The 21,324-nt window shown below is 37.3% G+C and overlaps 3 protein-coding genes and 2 non-coding genes across 5 annotated transcripts; all 5 read right to left on the reverse strand.

The window, feature by feature from the left end:
* Positions 1 to 45: 45 nt before the first annotated feature.
* On the reverse strand, positions 46 to 127 carry TRNAS-AGA (transfer RNA serine (anticodon AGA)). The gene has a single exon. It is a non-coding gene; the product is annotated as a tRNA-Ser (tRNA).
* Positions 128 to 1,864: 1,737 nt separating this feature from the next.
* TRNAS-AGA (transfer RNA serine (anticodon AGA)) lies at positions 1,865 to 1,946 on the reverse strand. The gene has a single exon. It is a non-coding gene; the product is annotated as a tRNA-Ser (tRNA).
* Positions 1,947 to 8,570: 6,624 nt separating this feature from the next.
* LOC145558120 (uncharacterized) lies at positions 8,571 to 9,437 on the reverse strand. Its single transcript, XM_081619256.1, has one exon. It carries the CDS (start codon positions 9,435 to 9,437, stop codon positions 8,571 to 8,573), a length of 867 nt encoding a protein of 288 aa, XP_081475382.1.
* Positions 9,438 to 11,443: 2,006 nt separating this feature from the next.
* On the reverse strand, positions 11,444 to 12,352 carry LOC145558121 (uncharacterized). The gene has a single exon (XM_081619257.1). The coding sequence runs from the start codon at positions 12,350 to 12,352 to the stop codon at positions 11,444 to 11,446; it is 909 nt and encodes a 302-aa protein (XP_081475383.1).
* A 1,922-nt stretch (positions 12,353 to 14,274) lies between these two features.
* Positions 14,275 to 20,478, reverse strand: LOC145559137 (serine/threonine-protein kinase BSK1-like). Its single transcript, XM_081620561.1, has 9 exons — positions 19,830 to 20,478; positions 19,229 to 19,364; positions 17,887 to 18,020; positions 17,692 to 17,797; positions 16,559 to 16,644; positions 15,776 to 15,964; positions 15,427 to 15,591; positions 15,243 to 15,356; positions 14,275 to 14,845 (listed from the first exon to the last, which is right to left on the reverse strand). Exons 1-9 carry the CDS (start codon positions 20,181 to 20,183, stop codon positions 14,594 to 14,596), a joined length of 1,536 nt encoding a protein of 511 aa, XP_081476687.1. The 5' UTR covers positions 20,184 to 20,478; the 3' UTR covers positions 14,275 to 14,593.
* Between the last annotated feature and the right edge of the window lie 846 nt (positions 20,479 to 21,324).

The raw sequence follows: 21,324 nt of genomic DNA on the forward strand, positions 1-21,324 counted from the left end.
AAAGTTATCATTGAGCTAAGCTAAGCTAAGTATAGGTATAAAAAACGTGGACGGCAGGATTCGAACCTGCGCGGGCAAAGCCCACATGATTTCTAGTCATGCCCGATAACCACTCCGGCACGTCCACACATATTGTTAAGTTTAGCGGGTTTTATTAACGAGTACCTGAAATAATCATAATACAGTCAACAGATTATTGACAAATTTTGCACAATTGTGGTAGTATTGAGAATGTTGATTATTTGCTTCTCAGTAAAAAGTTACATCCTACAGATGCATGAATCTGATGCAAATCAAAGAAAATATAGTCATTAACAGCAGAATGATACTTTTTAATACGCAACTATGAATTTGGGTTAGAATCCCTGTTACCAATCTGTTGGATCATATACCATTAATTAACAGTATGCATCTTTTGTTGCATTACTCTAGCCTAGTTTACTCGAACTTTTCATTTCATCTTGATTTCCCTTCATGAGTACAGACACTTGACGCCTGAATTTGAGCCAAGAATCATGGAAATTCTACACATAAAACCAGAGTCCAAGACCGAGCAATATAAGTCAAGCCAGACAGCTCCAAATTAAAGCACAATAATTTAAGAGCTCATATTCATAAGTCAAGCCAGACAGCTCCAAATTATCTGAAAATTTGTACTATGAAATTATTACCAAATGCCAAGCAACAGCACCATGCCCCTAGAGCGTAACTAATATTGATTTTAATGAATACTTATTGCAAAATACATGAAAATAATATTTGGGAAGTAAACGTTAACAGCAGGAAATAAACCTCCATGGACTACCCCACAAGTTTTCTAGTCATGCCCTAAATCTGATCCGGTATGTTAACAATCTCCATATTATACTAAACAATGTACATTATTCAAGAAGAAAACACATGTGTTTGTGTTTGTGTTTGTGCATGCTAAAATATGCATCCAAGTCATTTTCCATCAGCACTGGATCACAAGCTAACAGGTCAGACAAAAAACAATCCAAGAGTGACAGTGATAGATTTAATGGCTTAAACTGCAATGGGATTAACACTTTTTATCTCATACTTTTTATAAAGTGTGTTAATTGTACATATGTTCCATTATGATTACTATGAGGTCCAAATCAGCCAATATGCATCTTCTACCCCCACTAGAAAACATACAAGCCATGATGTTCAAGTGTATTACAAGTCTGAGGAGCAGGAGAAGTCTGTAAGATAGAGAAACACAAACTTCAAATCAGTAAGATAGAAGTGGGAGGAATCAAAATTATACAAAGTGCTTCATCTGTCTCCCACTTCCATACCACCCCGAACAACTACCCCAGCCATACATTACAAGTATCAGCCTATCAATAAACTGCTTCAACAATTTTCATTCATTTTTGAGACCGAATAATAAGAAAGTACATTGAAATTTGAATCAGCTATCACAAATCATTCAGTAATCAAATGGCTATGTCAAACTAAGAAGCGTGAACGGCACAATTCGAACCTGTGCGGGCAGAGCCCACAAGATTTCAAGTCATGCCCGATAACCACTCCAGCATGTCCACCTCATATTGGAAAGTTCATTCCCGTAATTCTAGCAACACAAAGGCGATCAATCATAAGTATGAGCCCCCACCATGACTTCAACTGATGACCTGAAACTCTAAATTATTATTAAACAAAAAATCAATAGCAGGATACAGTTTATAACTTTATTTTATAACATATTGCTTGTAAAAGTATAGCAGGATTCAAGAAGCTAAGCTTAAACCATATAAGAAACAAAAATAATAGTAAAAGTTAGTATAGCTCCTCTATTATCATCCTAACAAACATCATGCACTTCAGTAAAATTGAATTAATCAAGCAGCAAAAACGTGGACGGCAGGATTCGAACCTGCGCGGGCAAAGCCCACATGATTTCTAGTCATGCCCGATAACCACTCCGGCACGTCCACTTCCTGTTACATAGTTTGCAGAACCAACACTTGACATGATCCGAACATGACTAATAGTTATTAATAAGCCAAAATGAGGATTGTAACCAACCTATTTCGACTGCAGTATTGGCTCATTGAGCTCGAACTTACTCCAAGCTGTCTGGGTCGTAATCAATCAATTTATAATTTTTGCGCTACATACCGCCTGGGTTGTACCCAATTAAATACCGCCTGTAGGGGTTGCTTTGAACAACCTCAAGGCTGGCTGCCATGGTTGCTTTGTTCAACCTCAAAGCCGGCTGTGATGTGAGCTTGCAAGAGAGCTCGATTGTCAAGGGTTGCTAATCACCCATAACCATATGTATGTGGTCGCATTTTCATTCAAAATCGATCTTCTTTACCGGCTGTACCACTCATGAAGCAGCTTTATTGCGTGAAGTTAGTTGGGTTTCATGCAAAATTGCAATCATTATCATGATTACAAAAAAAAAAAAAAAAAAAAAAAAAAAAAAAAAAGAAAGAGAAAGCATGCAACACTAACATTTTGTATGTACATACATTTTGGTGGAAAAAGAAAGCATGCGGCACTACTACTTAAGTATATATTATACATGTGAGTAGAATATTACTTTAGCATATATATACAAGGGTCAGAAGGTATTGAAGCCCAGCTCTATACAAGCGACTCTAATGTCGAGTCGAATAAGTTAGCATATGGCATGCAGAAAGTACTCAATGTTGTCAAAGCTAACAAGAGAGATCGATTTTGAGCTTGGTCAAGCGGCAACCAAGCCGGCAGTGGGGCTGCTGCCTGCCACAATTAAGTGCGGTTCCTCAATTAAGCGGCAACCAAGCTAAACAAAGTCAGACATCATTGAAGCCGACTGTCGTTAAATGGCATTAATGTCCGGCTGCAGTGGCATTATTGCTCATCAATTAAGCTGTTCTGCTTTGTTCATTAACCAAGGCCGGATGTATTGGCTGCTAGGGGCTGTTAATGTCTGCCCGACTGTACTGGCTGCTTGGATCAAGCGGCTGACACTACCTATTACGCGAGGTATATAAGCGGCTGTGCCATTAGATTATAATCAACCTAGCCCGGCTATGGCATTGGCTCGTTGAGCCTGACCAATCAATTATGTCCGGCTGCGTGGCAGCTTTGTTCATCATAAAAAGAGAAAGAGCCGGCTGACATTACATATTACTCTTATTTATACGGCTGTGGTTATTAATGTGCAAGCTTGGTCAAGTGACTGTTGCTATACATATGACGACATGCTGTCTAAGTGGTGAGCAAGCAATCTCTAATTGTTCTAGCAGCGAACTTCAACTCCATATCTCATTGGTTGAGCTCACTCAGTCAGTAATCATGGAGCCACTCGACCTCCAATCTGATGCAAAGAAGCTCACCTTGAGAGAACAGCCGCACCTACCGAAAGTAGAGGCTGCTTTGCTCATCTATCCATCTCGGCTGTGGGCTGTTTCTTGTCCCAATTAAGCCCGGCTGCACTCAAACGGCTCTAAAGCCAATTTGGATGCGTTCTCTTATGTGAGCAGGGGCTGCTTTGTTCATCATTATTATGCAAAATAACCGCCTGTGTAATCAGTGATCAAAATCATTCTTCAAGCTCAGTTGCTTGGCATCTCAAAGCCGACCAACCTTCGAGAACTTGTGTTCAAACATGTATAAGCTAGCACAGGCGGCAAATTAAGTTCAAGGCAAGCGGCATGAAATGACAAATGCCGCATGGTACTACATCAAGGAGCTTGTGATATCTCTGGCTCCGATTCTTAAAGCTTTTAAAGCAAATCAAAGCCGCGCCAAGCATTGAATGTTTGAGGTAACAGTATAATAAATTACTGATTTATTCTCTTATAATAATAATTATAATGAGTTTTCATTATAATTATTATTATTATTATTATTATTATTATTATTATTATTGAATATTGATTTATTAATTCAATAAACTAAGTTTGAAACTTAGTAGCAAATTCAACGTCCAAGTGACGTGAGGCCAATGGCCGGATAATAAGCTAAGTTTGAAACTTAGTATCTAAACTAACGTCCAAGTGACGTGAGGCCAATGGCCGGATAATAAACTAAGTTTGAAACTTAGTAGCTAAACTAACGTCCAAGTGACGTGAGGCCAATGGCCGGATAATAAACTAAGTTTGAAACTTAGTAGCGAATTCAACGTCCGAGTGACATGCGGCCAATGGCCAGATAACTAAACTAGGCACAAAACCGCTTAGTGGCTATACAGCCGGTCTCAACCTAGACCAGAGGCCAATGGCCGGATGGTTGCTTTTTTCATAAAATCGTCTGTCCCAACATGGACAATGGCGTCCGGCGACACCCCTCCGGGTGCAATCGTCGTAGAAAGCACTCTATCGTTTGCTTTACGTACGCATGCATGCGGCAAAAATTGAACGACCTCATTGGTCAACTTATAGCCGCCTGACCTGGGTAATCTAAAGAACGACCAAGTCTTCGGGAACCGGATGTCCAAAAGACATCAGCCGGTGATCGACCAAAGTTCTAACCTAGATTACCTTCCGAAATTATACAAGTCCTCCCAATGGGGTAAAAGGACATTGAGAGTATAATTGGATTACAAACACCCCAGGCGGCCATTTGCTTCCTGCCCCATGAAGAGTCAGGCGGCCATTTGCCTCCTGCCCCCAGGTGGCCATTTGCCCCCTGCCCTGTGAAGAGTCAGGTGTCCATTTGCCTCCTGCCCTGTGAAGAGTCAGGCGGCCATTTGCCTCCTGCCCCCAGGCGGCATTTTCCTCCTTCCCTATGAAGAGTCAGGTGGCCATTTGCCTCCTGCCTTATGGGATGTCAAACGTCTCAAAAATATTCTAAGTCTCCCAAAGGTCATATGACCACCATAGTGGGGCTAAAAGAAATAAAAGTCGTCATCTGTCTAGTTCAGGCGGCAATCATTATTATGATTGATTAACTTAGAAAATATCATACCATTTAAGGTATCAGATTTTCCAAGTTAATCAAATCCCTCTTTTATTGAACTAGACATATGCCGCCCATAGAGCTTTTGAACAAGCGGAAAATAAAGCCTTGATTTCGAAAGGAGTAATTCCTCTTGAAAGAGAAATTACCCCTTCCGAGGGGCTAATGTTTGGGGGTAAAAATACCCCCTATATATGTGGACCAATGCCACCTTGACACGTGTCCACAAGCTCAGCGCTCAATGAGCCAATTAGAGCATGACACGTGTCACTCAATGATAGAAGGGTGAAAATGGGCTCTAAGCCCACAACCCTAGAAACCGTAAAACGGTGGGAAGCCAATCTACTTAGGTTAAATAACCTAAGAGACACATGTCCCAATGCTCTATAAATACTGATTATTACATCAGTTTTAGGGGATCCAATTCTCTCTCCAAGGGCAATGCCCCCCACATTTACTCTCCCTTCTCTCTCTAAAATACATTATTTCGGTCACTAACTTGATCGTCGGAGGCGGACCTCCGGCCCCCCCGGGGTCCGTTGTTTTGCAGGTGATCGGGCCGTTCGAGTGTTGCATTGCAGATCTGTCTCCCGAGGGACGTACACACCCTCCATTCGGGTACGTACAAAAAACCCCAAAACACAACCCAAACCGAAACCGCATAGGTTATGGAATTAATTCGAATTGACCCGACCCGAGTTGACAACTCTACCCGAAAACTCTAAAATTTCTCAAAAAAACGTAGATATTAGCCTTTAATTTTAGAATTTCTTGACTTTTTTTCACCCGAAAATAAAAATTGCAGAAATGTTTACCATAGTCCCTAATACCCTCCAGGAGTCCAATTGGCTGGTTGGAACCATCCAATTTGCTTTAAAACGACTAATTTACCAATTTACAACTTGCACCGATTTCATTAACTCAAGCCTAAAACGAATATTTATGACAACATATAAAATCTCAATGCTTTTCGACACCGGGCCCCCGAAACAATCGAAATTTCTCAAAAAGCGTGGATATTAGCCTTCAATTTTGGAAATTTTTGACTTTTTTTCGCCCAAATATAAAAATTTCCGAAATGTTTACCATTGTCCCTAATACCCTCCCAGAGTCCAATTGGGTGGGTGGAACCATCCAATTGGCCTTTAAACGACCAATTTACCGGTTTACAACTTACACCGATTTCATTAATTCAAGCCTACCACGAATATTTATGACAAAAAAATGATCGTATATGGTTCCAAACAACATCATATGACCCCGAGATGTATTCCACAAAATGTCAAGAGTTTTCGAAACCAGGCCCCGAAGACTTCAAATTTTTTTAAAAAGCGTGGATATAGCCTTCAATTTTTGAATTTGTTGACTTTTTTTTGCCCGAAAATAAAAATTGCCGAAATGTTTACCATGGTCTCTAATACCCTCCGGGAGATCAATTGGGTGGGTGGAACCATCCAATTTGACTTTAAACAGCCAATTTACCGGTTTACAACTTGCGTCAATTTTATTAACTCAAGCCTACCACAAACATTTATGACAACATATAATGATCATATATGGTTCCAAACGGCATTATATGACCCTGAGATGTATCCCCTAAAATCTCAAGGCTTTTCGACAACGGGCCCCGAAACCTCCAAAATTTCTCAAAAATGCCTTCAATTTTGGAATTTTTTGACTTTTTTTCGCTCGGAAATAAAAATTGCCGAAATGTTTACCATGGTTCCTAATACCCTCTAGGATTCCCATTGGGTGGGTGGAACCATCCAATTTTCCTTTAAACGTCCAATTTACCGATTTACAACTCTCGCCGATTTCATTAATTATTCAAGCCTTCCATGAACATTTATGACAACATATAATGATCATATATGGTTTCAAACGACATTATATGACCCTGAGATATATCCCCTAAAATCTCAAGGCTTTTCCACAACGGGCCCCGAAACCTACAAAATTTCTCAAAAGGCGTGGATATTAGCCTTCAATTTTGGAATTTTTTGACTTTTTTTTCGCCCGGAAATAAAAATTGGCAAAATGTTTACCATGGTCCCTAATACCCTCCGGGAGTCCAATTGGCTGTGTGGAACCATCCAGTTTTCCTTTAAACGACCAATTTACTAATTTACAACTTGCGCCGATTTCATTAAATCAAGCCTACCACGAACATTAATGACAACATATAATGATCATATATGTTGCAAACGGAATTATATGACCCCAAGATGTATCCCCTAAAATCTCAAGTCTTTTTCGACACCGAGCCTTGAAACCTACAAAATTTCTCAAAAAGCGTGGATATTAGCATTCAATTTTGGAATTTTTTGACTTTTTTTCTACCGTAAAAAAATTGCCGAAATGTTAACCATGGTCCCTAATATCCTCCGGGAGTCCAATTGGGTGGGTGGAACCATCCAATTTGCTTTTAAACGACCAATTTACTGGTTACAACTTGCACTGATTTCATTAACTCAAGCCTACCACGAACATATATGACAACAAATAATGATCATATATGGTTCCAAACGACATTTTTTTACCCCCAGATGTATTCCCTAAAATCTCCAGACATTGTGACACTGGGCCCTGAAACCTCCAAAATTTCTCAAAAAGCGTGGACATTAGCCTTCAATTTTGTAAATTTTTTACTTTTTTTCGCCTGAAACAAAAATTGCCGAAATATTTATCATGGTCCCTAGCACCCTTCGGGAATCCAATTGGGTGGGTGGAACCATCCAATTTTCCTTTAAACGACCAATTTACTGGTTTACAACTTGCACCGATTTACCGGTTTACAACGGCCTATTTAATTAACTTGCACCGAACCCGACTTGAACCGAAATTGACCCAAACTCGTTTTAACCTGTTAAAATCCGAATTTAACCCGACTTGTGACTAACCTGACCTGAATGCAACCCGACCCGTTTCTTACCCAACCCGAATTTATCCCAACCTATTAAAAATCCGACCCGAAATCAACCCGACTTGTTATTGACCTGACCTAAATTGAACCCGACTTGTTATTGACTCGACTCGAATTTTACCTAACCTATAACTTACCCGACCCAAAAATTAAACCCGATCTGCTACTAACTCGACTCAAAATTAACACCACTTGTTATTCCTGACCCGATTTCAAATCATCTTAAATGCAACTTAGACCACCGCCACCTTATTATTGTTGATCAAAGCATTTTGTCTAGGGAGACCAAGTCGGTCCAGGCCAACAAAAGAAAGGAGCATCATCCTCAAATTTAAGAGTTAAATATAGTATATATTTATTGTATGGTCAAAGGAGATAATTATCTTCTTAAATTATAGCTATAACTGCTTAATTATTACAGTACTGTAGAAGAATAGTACGATTTCTGTAGAAAATGCTTAAAGATATTTGATATTCCTAACTATGCCCCTTTGTTATTGATACATAAGATGTTTATTGCTAATAAGCTCTGGGCTAAACGATTGTGTTCAGCATTGATCCAGGGTCCGAAAGTTGTAACCTTTTGCTATCTGTTCAATAAAAACCTAGTGATTCTGTTTGTGAACTTGGATCAATAGATACGACGACAACAAAATGTACAATTATAGAAAACTGTATTCATTATATTGCACTTTCATTCACAATTTAAAGCCTAGCTATAATTTGTACACAAGTAATTTGTAGTCTAATTACTGAGGATGTTAAGAAGAGTTGCTCTAGTCCTAACAAGATGCCTAAACAAACATTCTAATGCTTCATCAAAATCTTGAATTTCAGACTCTAATTTTATCATCTGCCTTTTCATATCCTCTACTTGTGACACATTAATGCCAGTTTTCTTCTTCTGGATTAGTAAATCCAATGTATCATCAACAATGTCGAATTCGCTGACTAATGCTGCTGCTTCCTTGTTTCCACTCTGGCTGATTAGTTTGGAAACTGCAGACCAACTACTTTTCTGAGACTGCAACTTTGCACCAGCAATGTATGACAGAAAGGACTTGAAAGTATCAGTAGTTATTGCTTCTGTATCTTTCAGCATGCTTACTATGGCATTTGTCTCGGCGTTTTTGTGAGCTTCCTTGATGTCTCTTAAGCACTTTTTAATGGTTTTCTTGGCTTTCTTTCTTGTGTTTAGATATTCTGTTACTTCATTGGCAATGCTAAATTCGCCATTGCTCCTTCTGCGCAGCACTGATTGTATGTCCTGTAATCGCTCTTTTGACTGCTGTAAGACATCCCTGGATGTACCACAGATCTCCAGGAGTCTCAGAGATCCACTTAAGACTTCTTCAATAGATTTTGTATGTTTGTTTTTGGATAGAAGTAGTTGGTTAGAAGGCAGTTGAAGCAACTCATCAGCATTGTCGTACAAGTCCTTAAGACTGTTAAGCCTGTGGCTTACTGATGATGATGAAGAAGTTGAGGCAGCTTGAGAAGACCTCAATGTGTACAACTGTTGTTCAAATTGATTGGTTTTCGAGTGAGATCTTGATGGAAAACTTATAGAACGGGTTTGGAAAAAGGACTTGGAAACCGAAGAAGAGGCCATTTCAAATTGTTTTTTGGACCTTTTGGGGGAGCAAAGGTTAAGAGCTCAATTGCAAGCTAAGTCTTGGTTTGGTGTCTTCTCTCCCACTCGTGTCTTTATATATCTAAGTATGAGGAGACAGGAGGAATCTCATATTAAGTGAGAGGTACCGCGATTTCTTTTTTCTATTGAGCGCTTTCTTGCATGGTTCCATGCCGTGTTTTCAGATTGTCCTCTCCTATCAAACTTGGCAACTAAGCAGTAGGATGAATGGTCATATTCTTGAATAAAAACTCAAGGACTCAAGGTTATGTATGTTGGATTTCCGGCATGATCCAATTTGTGCGCTGCACACGAGTGGAATTACATCATCAACACTTGTTAATTGTCTTGTTGAGCTGCGCGCTTGTTCCTACCAGCTTCACTTCATATTATAATATAACAATCTGATCTCTACTGGAAAGAAACATGTAGTTTCATAATCTGACCAACTGTCAAATTTTATAAGCAATCTACTGTTTTAATATTTGTTTAAAAGCTTGATAGATTACAAGCATCCTTTCCTCATGTTACATTTACTAAATTATTCAAGTTTTTAGTTAATCAAGGTGTGTTAATGCTGCATTACAGAAAAGAAAGGCCAAGATAGTACTCGAACATGTACATACAATATGATAATCCGTAATACTATTATGGAATTAGTAAACAAGAAAACTATGCAGCAAAGACTCACTAATTAAAAATGTGCTTCCCAATTTTGGTGTACAAGTCTTGAACCACTAGACAAGATCGAGGCAGCTTTAGATATTGTGAGCCGCTCTGATAATGTTCATAGAATAGATCAGCAACATAAATGAGATTTGGGGATTCAGTTATTGCAGAAGAAATAGCTCTTGAGTTTTTAAGGGAGAATGAATACCTTTACTAAAGAACCTGAATCCAACCAAATGGTTTCGTCCTGTTTTTTCTCACCACTTACTAACTAACTAACATGTCAGCTTCCAATCTGCTTCCCTTTGATTAACTCATAATGATGTGCTGAAATTGTCGCGGAAATTTAAGCTTAAAAAATTTCTGAAGATGAGGCTGCACACTGAGGGCTCTGACAACTTGTCTTCAGGGGGAAAACTCAGTGATGTTTCTTTCTTGGCAGTTTGATTTTTTTAATAAAACGCACGAACGGATTTCAATTAGTGATTGATTATACTATTATGATATGAATGATTAGCACTTTCAAGTCCTGTAAGGTCATCTTTGTGCACATGTTATCTATGATTTATTTGACAGCATGATGCAGGCAGATGCTTCTGTGTGTTGCTTGAATAAGTCCATGACATGCTGATATGTTATAGACCTGGCAAGAGTAACCTCATCCGAATCTCCTAACTCAAACCTAAATTATTACACCCAAAACCACATGACTTGATCTTGGACTAACCAAAAATTTGTATAATTAATAACGAGGGATTTTTCATAACAAGGTAATTATCATGATAGTGTTGAAATTGAGTTAAAAAAAAACGGCCATTGATACAATCATACAAGTAATTACAATACATAACTTCAAAAAGGAAAAAGTAATTACAATATACATCTTGACGGACCAAAAACATGACAATAAGAAAAACATTGAAACTAACTTAGTAGTCTATACATATATGACATTTCTTTTAGAGGTGATAAGACCAAATTAGGTCGCGATAAAAAGAAGCCCATTTAGGCTAGACCCATTTGGCCAAGCACTACTTTGGGGTCAAAAGTCAAAATATATCAATACTGTAAAAATCAGGTTTGATTGAACCGTGCCTCGGGCAAAAATAGCCTGAAATAACATTTCAGGCCAAAAAATGTTCCCAAAGCTGGGAAAAATTACCCGAGGCGTGTTTTTCAAACCGGAAAAAGGCTGCTCAAACCCGGACAAAATCGAGGCTGGGCAGGCAGGGTAGTGATTTCAATTCAAAGATTTTAATGTGTAAACTTCTCTTGTTTTTGGTTTTTTTGGGTGGTTTTTGATGATTTTGCAACTTTCAGTAGTAGCTGAGATTTAGGAGGGTTGCCCTGGTCTTAACCAGACACCTGAACAAGCCTTCTAACACTTCATCCAAATCCTGAATTGCTGAGTCTAACTTCACAAACTTTCCTCTCAAATTCTCAGCTTGTACTACATTGAGACAACTCCTCTTCTTCTGAGCAATGAGCAAAGAACTCAAAGTCGAATCGATATCTTCGAATTCATTTCTTGACACCTCTTCTTCCTTGTTAAATGACTCATTTTGGTACCTTATCAGCCTGCACATAACATTAGACAAACTAGCACTTCTCTTATGAGATACCGCCTTTGACCCTGAAATTGCTTCTAACAAAGACTCGAAAATCTCAGCTGTTGCTCCCTCAACTTCTCTCAAAACATCAACCATTGCAACATTCTTATGATCTTCTTGAAAGATAGTTTTTTTCTTCATCATATCCTTAACTTCCTTAGAGCATCTCTTTATCATCATCTTAGTATTCTTCCTCATATTCACGTACCTAACCATTTCCTCGCCGATGCTCAACTCTGCATTGGATCTTCTTCTAAGAGAAGATTGTATTTCTTGCATATGCTCCTTCACTTGTGACAATGCATCCTTTGCAATGCCACACACATCCAAGAGCCTCAATGATCCATCGAGTAACTCATCGATGCATCTAGCATTCGAGTATTGCTTAAGTTTAAGTTCGTTTTGTGGGAGAAGAATTAAATCACCCAAACAATCATACACATCTTTAAGGATGTTAAGTTTGTGGCCTAGTGAGGATAATTGAGACACCGAGGTAGAAACCACCTCGAAAGACCTTAGACTAGCTAGATGTTCGTCGATTTGGGGGACTAGTGGGTGAGGTCTCGATGGCAAACTAATCGAACGAATAGGTTGATTTGAGGGAGAGTTAGCCATCTTTGTACAATGAACTCTTTCAAGTTTCGAACATATATATATGGGGTGATTATCATGGAAGTTTTTGGCTTGTAAAATGTGTAGATTAGATGAAGTAAAAAAGACAAAAAGAATCCCTTCTTTTTGTAATCTTCTGATTTAGGTAACATGATTTTAATGCTTAAACCAGCTTATTTTATGGCATGTCTTTCTCCAAGACTCTTTAGCTTTACTTGGTTACCAAGGTCCAAATTAGCTGTCAAGCTTTGCTGCAGCAACAATTTTGTCTCCCAATTCATGTTATTTTTACAGCAACTCCTATGTTTTTCCCGTTTTCTCAAATCCTTCACTTCTCAAAAGACACGGTGAAACTAATCTATACCTGATTACCTTTCCCAATATCGAAATTTACCCTCTATTGACTTGAATTGAAATTGACCTGACCCAAAATTTGATGTGGCAATTATCAATTATTTTTCTATGGTATACTAGTAATTGACAAAAACGTCAATAGACACGTATCCAAATGACGTGTTTGTCCCCTCTACTACTTTTAAGACACGACTTACCAAGGTGTCCGCACATATAATTTTGTAATTCATGGTACATATGTATACAGCTATGTCGGCTACTCCACCCCAGGTCGATGGATTAGTCATTCAGAAGGGTGTGTGTTGATCAGAATCATCACATGATTTTGTTGAGCTTTATTATATCATGATCCATAATATGTGCAAGTGCACGAGTGGGGAACATATGTTCATGTAACTGTGATTTTCTCCAACTTTTATGTAATTTCTGGTTGATTTTACGAGGAAAACATTATTAACTTATTTCTGAAGTTACTACAGGCTGACTAGGACCAATATTTGGCAAAAATGGCAACACAAACCATCAGAAATGGTAGCAGCACATGTTCATTTTCTAAAGTCCAAGGCACAAATATTGCTCATAGCAAATAGAAAACATAAGCAATTTATCTACTGCATAAGTGTTACATAAGTCATACTAATAAGGTTCGGGTCGTTAGATTGAGGTTATGGATAAATAACATGTTCTCATGTGGGAAGGAGATTGAGGTTTAGAGGCGCCACTCTAAACTCAGATAAAGTTATTGAGAGAAACTTAAACTCGACACCACATGAGTATAAGATGTGTTTTAATTCCTCATTTTATGATTTATTCTTTTCTCTGTCATATTATGAGAACAACTTAAAAACGACACAAATACAACATGACCAAACTATATTATTGTACTTGTAGTAAACTACTACAAAGTACCTTTTAATGACACTCGATATTTATTTTTTTTTTAACTATTTTTAGTAAAATGGTTATAATTTATTATAGAGTAACTTTGTTTCAAAGCTATATGTGTTATTAGCATAGCAAAATTAATGTTTGGTAGTTTTTTTCTTTTTTTTATATGTTCTTCAAATGGATTTTACAAGCAAAAAATATCAGCAGTTAGCCAGTTATATGGTTTCTCACTTTATCCTCATATCCCCTTTCATAATATAGTACTATGGTAATTTAGGCCATATATTTTACTATTTTATTCATAACATGTAACACTTTGAATAGGCCAATATACTTTTGTGTATTTTACATGCAATTTATGTCCATTACTCAAAGGGCCCGGCCCACCCAGTTTAGCCCATATCAGTTTCTTCATGGGCCATCTTCAATCCTCCCAATCCAACCCAGCCCAGCCCAATCCAATGGACACCTCTAATTCTTGACTTGGTAAAACCATAGAAGAGGAACTCAACAATGGTGGTAACTTAAGGCCCTAAACAGGAAGTTGATTAGAAGCAGAAGGTTGATACAGTAATAGACATGGAGAGCAAATTTCGCACACCGATAAGGCGACAAGGTTCATCCAGTTTATAAATTGACAATATTTCTCTTTATGTTCAAACAAGTTGCCTGTACAATATATGTAAAGAAGAAATGCTAATTTCATTCCTCTATTCAAGCATTGCTAATAATAGTTGTCACATTTGGTACGTCAAATTGATCAAAATGAACGGTGAAAGAATAATTTGCAACTTTGTTTGCAAATTGCATTCTCATTTTTACTTTTCCCCCTCTTTTTCTCAATCTCTTACAGCCCCCCAATAACTTACAATGACCACACAATCATACAATCGAAAGTATAACATGATGCAATTTTTGCATCAATAAGAATCTTCTGTTTCCATCTCAGATTTTACAGACACTCGGGTTCAGAGAAGAGTCAATCTACCCTTTTTCGGATGATTAACTTCTTCCACCTTTCTGCCTCTTTTCTTCAAGGCCAGATGCTTCGCTTAGCATATCAAGAGCATCCTTCTGCATGTCTAGTTTAGCAAGGGCAACTGACTGCATATAAAAGGCTGTTGGCCAATCAGGGTGCACACACTGTGCTTGCATTGCATCTCTAAGGGCTGCATCTGCTTGGTCATTCATGAGGTAGCACAAGCTTCTCCTCGCATATACAGTTGGTGAAACCATAGTCCCCACATCGATAAACTGTCCCAAAGGAGAACCCGAACAGAAGGGGAAAAAAGAAGGGATAGATTCATCAAAACCCCAAAATTTACAAGTTTTTGCCAATGAAAGAACCAATTTAATATGAAGGTCAGTTACTGACTTTCAGACTTTCAGTCCAGCAGGAAACAGTCATAGTTTCAAGTTTCATTTTCCCTTTATATATATCCTTTATCTCTCTCCTTCTGAGGATTTTTTTTTCAATGGATAGTCGCAACTAAATTAAGTTTTCTTGAAAGTCTTAAATTTAGGGCAGTATGTCTAAGAGATAATTTACGCTTTAAGATGAAATACGTTTCAGGAAAGTTAGTTGCTTAGTTCGTCCTACGTGTAGGTCAATAATCCAGAAAACTTCATGGTTTAAAGAGCATGACATTACCTGAGAGTAACAGTCAATGGCTGTTTTGAAGTCTTTTTCCTTAAAAGCATGATCTCCACGCTTTCTCGCTTCCAGCATATCTCTCATTTGCTGTGTCCATTCTTGAAAAGACAGCTGAACCAAAAGAAAATTAGGTAAAGGAAAAAACACACAATTTAAATATAAGTATATATAGTTCAAGTACCTCATTCGTTCCCTCATCATCTCTGTAGTGTGTCATAAACAATATTTGATGGATTGCTGTGAGATCCTTCCGAGAGCATGCTTCACCCATCGCCGAAAGAGGTCGCTGTGGGGTAGAGGGTGCTTCTTCTTGCTGTGATATCCCAAGCATGACATGTGATGCAACCTGAATGTCAAGTATTACATTTAATAATGGCAGAAGCCCATGATGAATTATATGAAAAATGTACATTCTAATATGGCAGAGAAAGAGAGAAATCAAGTAGCCCCAATTTTCTTACAAATGATGATAATGTTGCAAAAGAAATATACAGGACAAACTCCAGTAAAAGAGAGTAGTAGGTCCTTACTTCTGGATTTGTATTCAATGGGGCAAGTGTTGAAACAAGATCCTTGGTGTTTGGTCTCTCCCGAGGTTCATATTGCAAACATTTAGATGCCAAATCAACAACTACAGTGGCTTCTTCAGTGGAAAATTTTCCCTCCAAATGGGAATCCATCAATAGGATTATATTTTTGCCACGTATCATGTCAAGGGCCTAAATGAAAAAGGCACATGAAGTAAGAATAACCACTTCAACCAAAAATGAGTATGGAAAAATATATATAAAAAAAAACGTATATACAGCCAGAAAAACAATAGTGCTATTAAGCCAGATCACTTCATATCCAGAAGAAAACCCAGCTTTTATACACTAATATAGAAGTCCACAACTCCCCACATCTATAATCAACTATCTTATCAATATAAATTAATGCAGGCAATATCTCTGAAATAAGCTGCAATTCCAGAATAAGAACTCATACTTCATCGTTACTGAATCCATTTGTATATTATTGGAGGTTGGCCATGATTACAAAACTCTTCATGTTACGACAAGTTTTATAAATTATATGTTACATAAAAGTGGAATAAATAAATAAATAAATAAACACAAAAGAACGCACACAAGGTGATTCTTTTCTGAGGGAGAAATGCACGCTTGCAAAAGCTGGATGCAACAGCAAGCTTTGGTATTACACAATTGATAAACTAATTATGTTTATGTCATTACCAATGGGATAAAAACATGAACAAAACTTGATCAATCATATAGCAGTCATGTAAAATCAAGAGACAAAGTTTTACTTACATGACTTGGAGGTATGTGCTTTCCACTCAACAAGTCCAAAAGAATAGTACCAAAGCTGTAAATAACACTTTCAGGAGTAACTTTTCCTGAAATACAAAGAGAGGATGTCAGAGGTATTGCATGCTAGAATATCAGCCCAAAACTTACCACTTTGTTTTTTGAGGATATGAGGGGAGGGGGTGTGAGATTGGCAGTTTTGCTCAATACAGCTTGATGAGGTTTGAAGACTAATCATTTTGTAATAGAACTACGTACTGTACAATGCAAGCACAGTACTGCACGGATCTCGTGCACAAAGTTCTTGCTACTTAGGCATGCCAGTATTTCACTAGTGTGTGGTTAACCATGAGTAATGATGTCCCAATAGATAGATTAAGAGTCCTTTAATTTTCCCCAAGATATTGTGTGTTACTCCTATGGAGTATAATTTTGCTATAATATTTTCTTGTATTGTAATGAACATCCTTAATTCATGATATTTTCCATATTAAAAATAAAGCCATACAGAAGCATTGCACAAAGCCACAAATTGCCTATGGGTTCATGGCAGCTCCCAGTCATGACTTGATCTAGCCAGCTTAAACGGGGTGAAGTCTCGAGACTATCTTTTCTAGAATAGCATATCCCAGATAGGACATCTGTCGATATGAAATACAAAATGCCTAAAATCTGTCCTTAGCTAACATATCTAAATCATTCTATAGCCTAGCAGAACTTGGAAAATATTCTCATATCCCCGTGCTTTGACCTTATTGACCCTTAACCCTTTCCAAGCTGATTAACAATTCCAAGCTTTACACCACTTCTGCACTTCTACTCATGTCAAATAGTCATAACTATAGATGCATTTATAAACTTTGGTTACCAGAGAGAGAAACATCCAAAGCAGCCACACAACAAATCCAGATGTAAAAAAGTTCATAACGCCTGTTAAATTCTAATACTACATATCAGTTTCTTTTCTAAATGAAATGAACAACTTAACAATATGAGCATAAGATATAACATTTACTATAACTATAAGACACTATTAAATATACAAGAAAGTAGTCGGAACTACTCAAACTACTTTGGGATGGATGAGAAATTTTTTTACAGAATAAATAGGCTAACCAGAACTGAGAAGTGATTACCATTTCTAAGATATTCTGGAGGAGTGTAGGCAAGATTGGTGCTGTAACTTTTTCCGTCCCTACTGTTTTTCATCAATCCAAAACATGAAAGTCTAGGATCACCATTCTACAACAGCCACCAAAAAATCACAAAAAATTAAGTGAATGCATAGAGAACTAAAGGAATCAAAGTTTTTTGGATTTCAATGATCCTACCTCATCAAAGAGAACCCTATAAGCATTTAGATCATGGTACAATGGACGACCTTCAGAACTGCAGTAATCTAAGGCTTCAGCAACATTGAGAGCTACTCTCAGTCGCATTGCCCACTCAATTGTCTGGTTTTCCCCTGCAAAACAAAAATAGGCATAAGATAATTCTAACAGGAATGTTAACAAAGTTGATCACCAATTATGAATTATAAATGCAACAAATTAATAACTAAGCAAGAACAAGAACCTGTACCTAAATGACAGTAAAAAAAAACGACCTTTTTAGTCACACTTAATATTTGATACTCGAGAAATTATTACTGATAATATGTTGTTTACACGAGCTTGAAAGATTGAAAAAAAAAAAAAAAGCATAACCAAGTTCAGCACAATTTCCTCACTAGCAAGGCAATGTATAACTCTAATCTTTGTAAACACTCATGTTAGAATACCCCAGTCAGGCAGTCACCACTCACCAGCAATCACATTTGTCAGTTGTCACATCAGAATATGACATACCAATTTTACTAATTCCTCTAATTCAAGTCAAGAGGAGATTGATCATTAATAATTATGGCCCTTATCCGTGCTTTACCTTGCAGCAGATAGTACAATCAATGTCCAATTATCCATAAAATGATAAAAATTAGTCTCACAATTTCAGAAAACATGATTGAGCAATGTGAACTTCATCAGCAGACCAATCTGCTAACAACTCAACTTTTACTTGATAAGCTGGCAAATGACTCTCAAAAAGCTATATAGACCACAGACCAAAGTCAACAAGTTCCAATGAGCACTTGCTCAAAATATATGGCTCAAACCTTCTACACTCCGGACAACCAGAAACCCGATATACAATCAATGCAGTATGGAAGCACAGCAACCAAGATATAATGTAGTTAGTACACCCTCCATAAAGTAGAGATCAACCAATAAATACTATGAGTGAGCTAAAAACAAAGAAGAAACAAACCACAGCATCATTTAATGAATTAACACCTATCACATGGAGTCAAGATAGAGCATAAATCCCATTCCTTACAACATTGCTTTGGACCACCAAGGGGCATCTGCCTTACCACAATAGAAACAAACATGGGCAAAAAAACATGTTTGCCCATAAAAATCTGTCACAACATTTAAGTCATTCAAAGACCAATATTCTCTTCTGCATAAGACTTATCCCACATAAAAAGATTTGCAAAATCTAAATAACATGATCAGATAGTTATGTATCTTCACATCAAAGTAGAGAGCAAGAACCCTACACCGACATCCGGGGCCGGAAATCGGTTGGAAGGATAAGTTAGAAGCAACAAGCAGGAATGGGAGAACAAATTACAGTGGAACAAATGCTTGGCAAGAGTATCATTAGGCATGAACTCAGCAACCAGCAACCTCTCATCACCATCACAGCAATATCCAATCAAATTTGCAAGCCTTTGGTGTCTTAATTTACCAACTCCCCAAGCCTCCTCCTACAATTATAACAATCACAAAATAAACAATGTATCAAACACTAGACTAGGCCACCAAAAAAAAGACAAAAATACCTAAAAGCCTTAAAAAATGCCCAGATAAAACTTTTTCCCAAAAATGTATCACAATTTTATGCTAAAAAAAAAAAAGCATAAAAGCCAGCAAAAAGGAAACAAAAGCAAATGCATTGAACCCTTAAAAACAACATAACTTACAAAAACCCAACTTCATTTTGCCAGAAACATAAAAGAAACAATGTATCATCAATTTTAACAGCAAAATTACCAAACACCTGAAATCATTTTGCCCAAATAAACCATGTATCAACAATTTAATCAACAAATTCATGAATAAAAACAAACCCAGATAAGATTATGCCCAAATAAACCCAATAAAACAATGTACCCCAAAAAAGATACAAACTTTATGCAAAACCCATATAAATTATCAAATCAAAAACGGACCGCAAATTGTTTAGGATCAGGCCAAGCTAATTTGGTAAACTTCTTAACAGCAATCCAGTGTTGATTCTTGAGACGGCCTTTATAAACAAGATTAGGCGCTTTTTCACCACTTTCTGACACTATATTTTCTGTACTAAAATTATTTGTTGCTGTTTTTAAGTCAGCAAAAGAGAACTCAGCAAAGGCAGGAACTCCACCACCACCTCCTCCACCAACAACAACCCCACTTCCACCGCCGCCGCCGCCGTCAACTCCACCGACGTCAGCCGTAGACGGCGTTTGCTGGTGGTGAAAAGGTGGGTTAGAATTTCTGTTAAAAGGGTGTTTAATTTCAGAGGATTGACAGCACCCCATGAAGAAATTAATTAATGGGTGTTTCTAAAATTTCTTCCTTTATTAAAAAAATTGGGTATTTTTGAGGTGATTGTCAGAGGAAAAGCATTTGAGTAGGCTGGCAGCTTTGAGCAAGCTCAATCAGTGAGAGAAAAAGAGGAGAGAGAGAGTAAAATTATGGAGTTTGTCTTTCCAATTCAGCCCAACCGTGTGCATATTCACAAAGGCACGGGAGAGGGAGGAGAGAGAAAGAGAAAAGTGAAGGAAAAATGTGAATGGAAAGTGGGAAAATAGGAATTGGTTGTAAGATTCTTGTTTTATAAGTCTAGTGGGTGTTTAATTTAATTTTGTTGTAAGGGCTTTTATATTTTGTTGTATAATTGGTGTATTTGATTTGATTACAAGTGTAAAGATTTGATATTATAAAGCTAGTTAATGTTGTTGTACTTGACTACTTGAGTACTTGAAGTGTAATTGTGTAGTGGTTGCCCTGGTTGGTGCATCAATCTTTGGTCCTCGGTGTAATACGTTGAGTCATATGACTTCACTCTATGAGTATGCAAGCGCGTATAAAATTACAACATACGAGTACATTATATGGTTATATTCAAGTTTTGAAATACAACTACTTATCAATAACTAGTGTTAGGGTCTATTATGAACTGAAATAAATTGAAATGAATTGTTTATGAGAGAAGGAAATTAAAAATCAAACTGAGCTAAATTGATTGGAGCTGCACTGAAATTAAGTTGAAGAGAATAGACCTTTAGTTATCAAATCACTACAATCTTATTAGAAAAGTGATTTAGGGCATGTTCTCATTGACTAAAATAAATTGAAAATAATCTAATGAAAACAGACCCTTAGTATGGTTTTTGACTTTATATGGCTAAGTAAATTTTTGCTACTTGTATTGTATTTCCACTCTAATTTTTTGGTGTTGTGGGTTTTGTAACCAATTATATGTAAATTTCTTTGGGATTACAGTCAAAAGCTCTATACAATTACTTATGATCCACACAAAATACCCTTGTCAAGTAAAATCACTAATTTGTCAAAAAGAAAAGTAAAATCACTAAAGCATAGTTACTTTTTCCTTATACCTCTATGAAAATTACATTGTTGATTGACTCGGAGAAAATTAGCTTGTAAATAAGAGAT

This window comes from Chenopodium album, chromosome 9, assembly GCF_948465745.1.
Source record: "Chenopodium album chromosome 9, dcCheAlbu1.1, whole genome shotgun sequence".
Taxonomy (NCBI): Eukaryota; Viridiplantae; Streptophyta; class Magnoliopsida; order Caryophyllales; family Amaranthaceae; genus Chenopodium; species Chenopodium album.

Coding starts and splice junctions, on each gene's coding strand:
- LOC145558120 (XM_081619256.1), bottom strand. CDS start 9,437: ATGGCCTCTTCTTCGGTTTCCAAGTCCTTTTTCCAAACCCGTTCTATA.
- LOC145558121 (XM_081619257.1), bottom strand. CDS start 12,352: ATGGCTAACTCTCCCTCAAATCAACCTATTCGTTCGATTAGTTTGCCA.
- LOC145559137 (XM_081620561.1), bottom strand. CDS start 20,183: ATGGGGTGCTGTCAATCCTCTGAAATTAAACACCCTTTTAACAGAAAT. Junction 19,365..19,829: donor CTGATCCTAAACAATTTGCG/GTCCGTTTTTGA, acceptor TTATAATTGTAG/GAGGAGGCTTGGGGAGTTGG. Junction 17,798..17,886: donor ATAGGGTTCTCTTTGATGAG/GTAGGATCATTG, acceptor TGGCTGTTGTAG/AATGGTGATCCTAGACTTTC.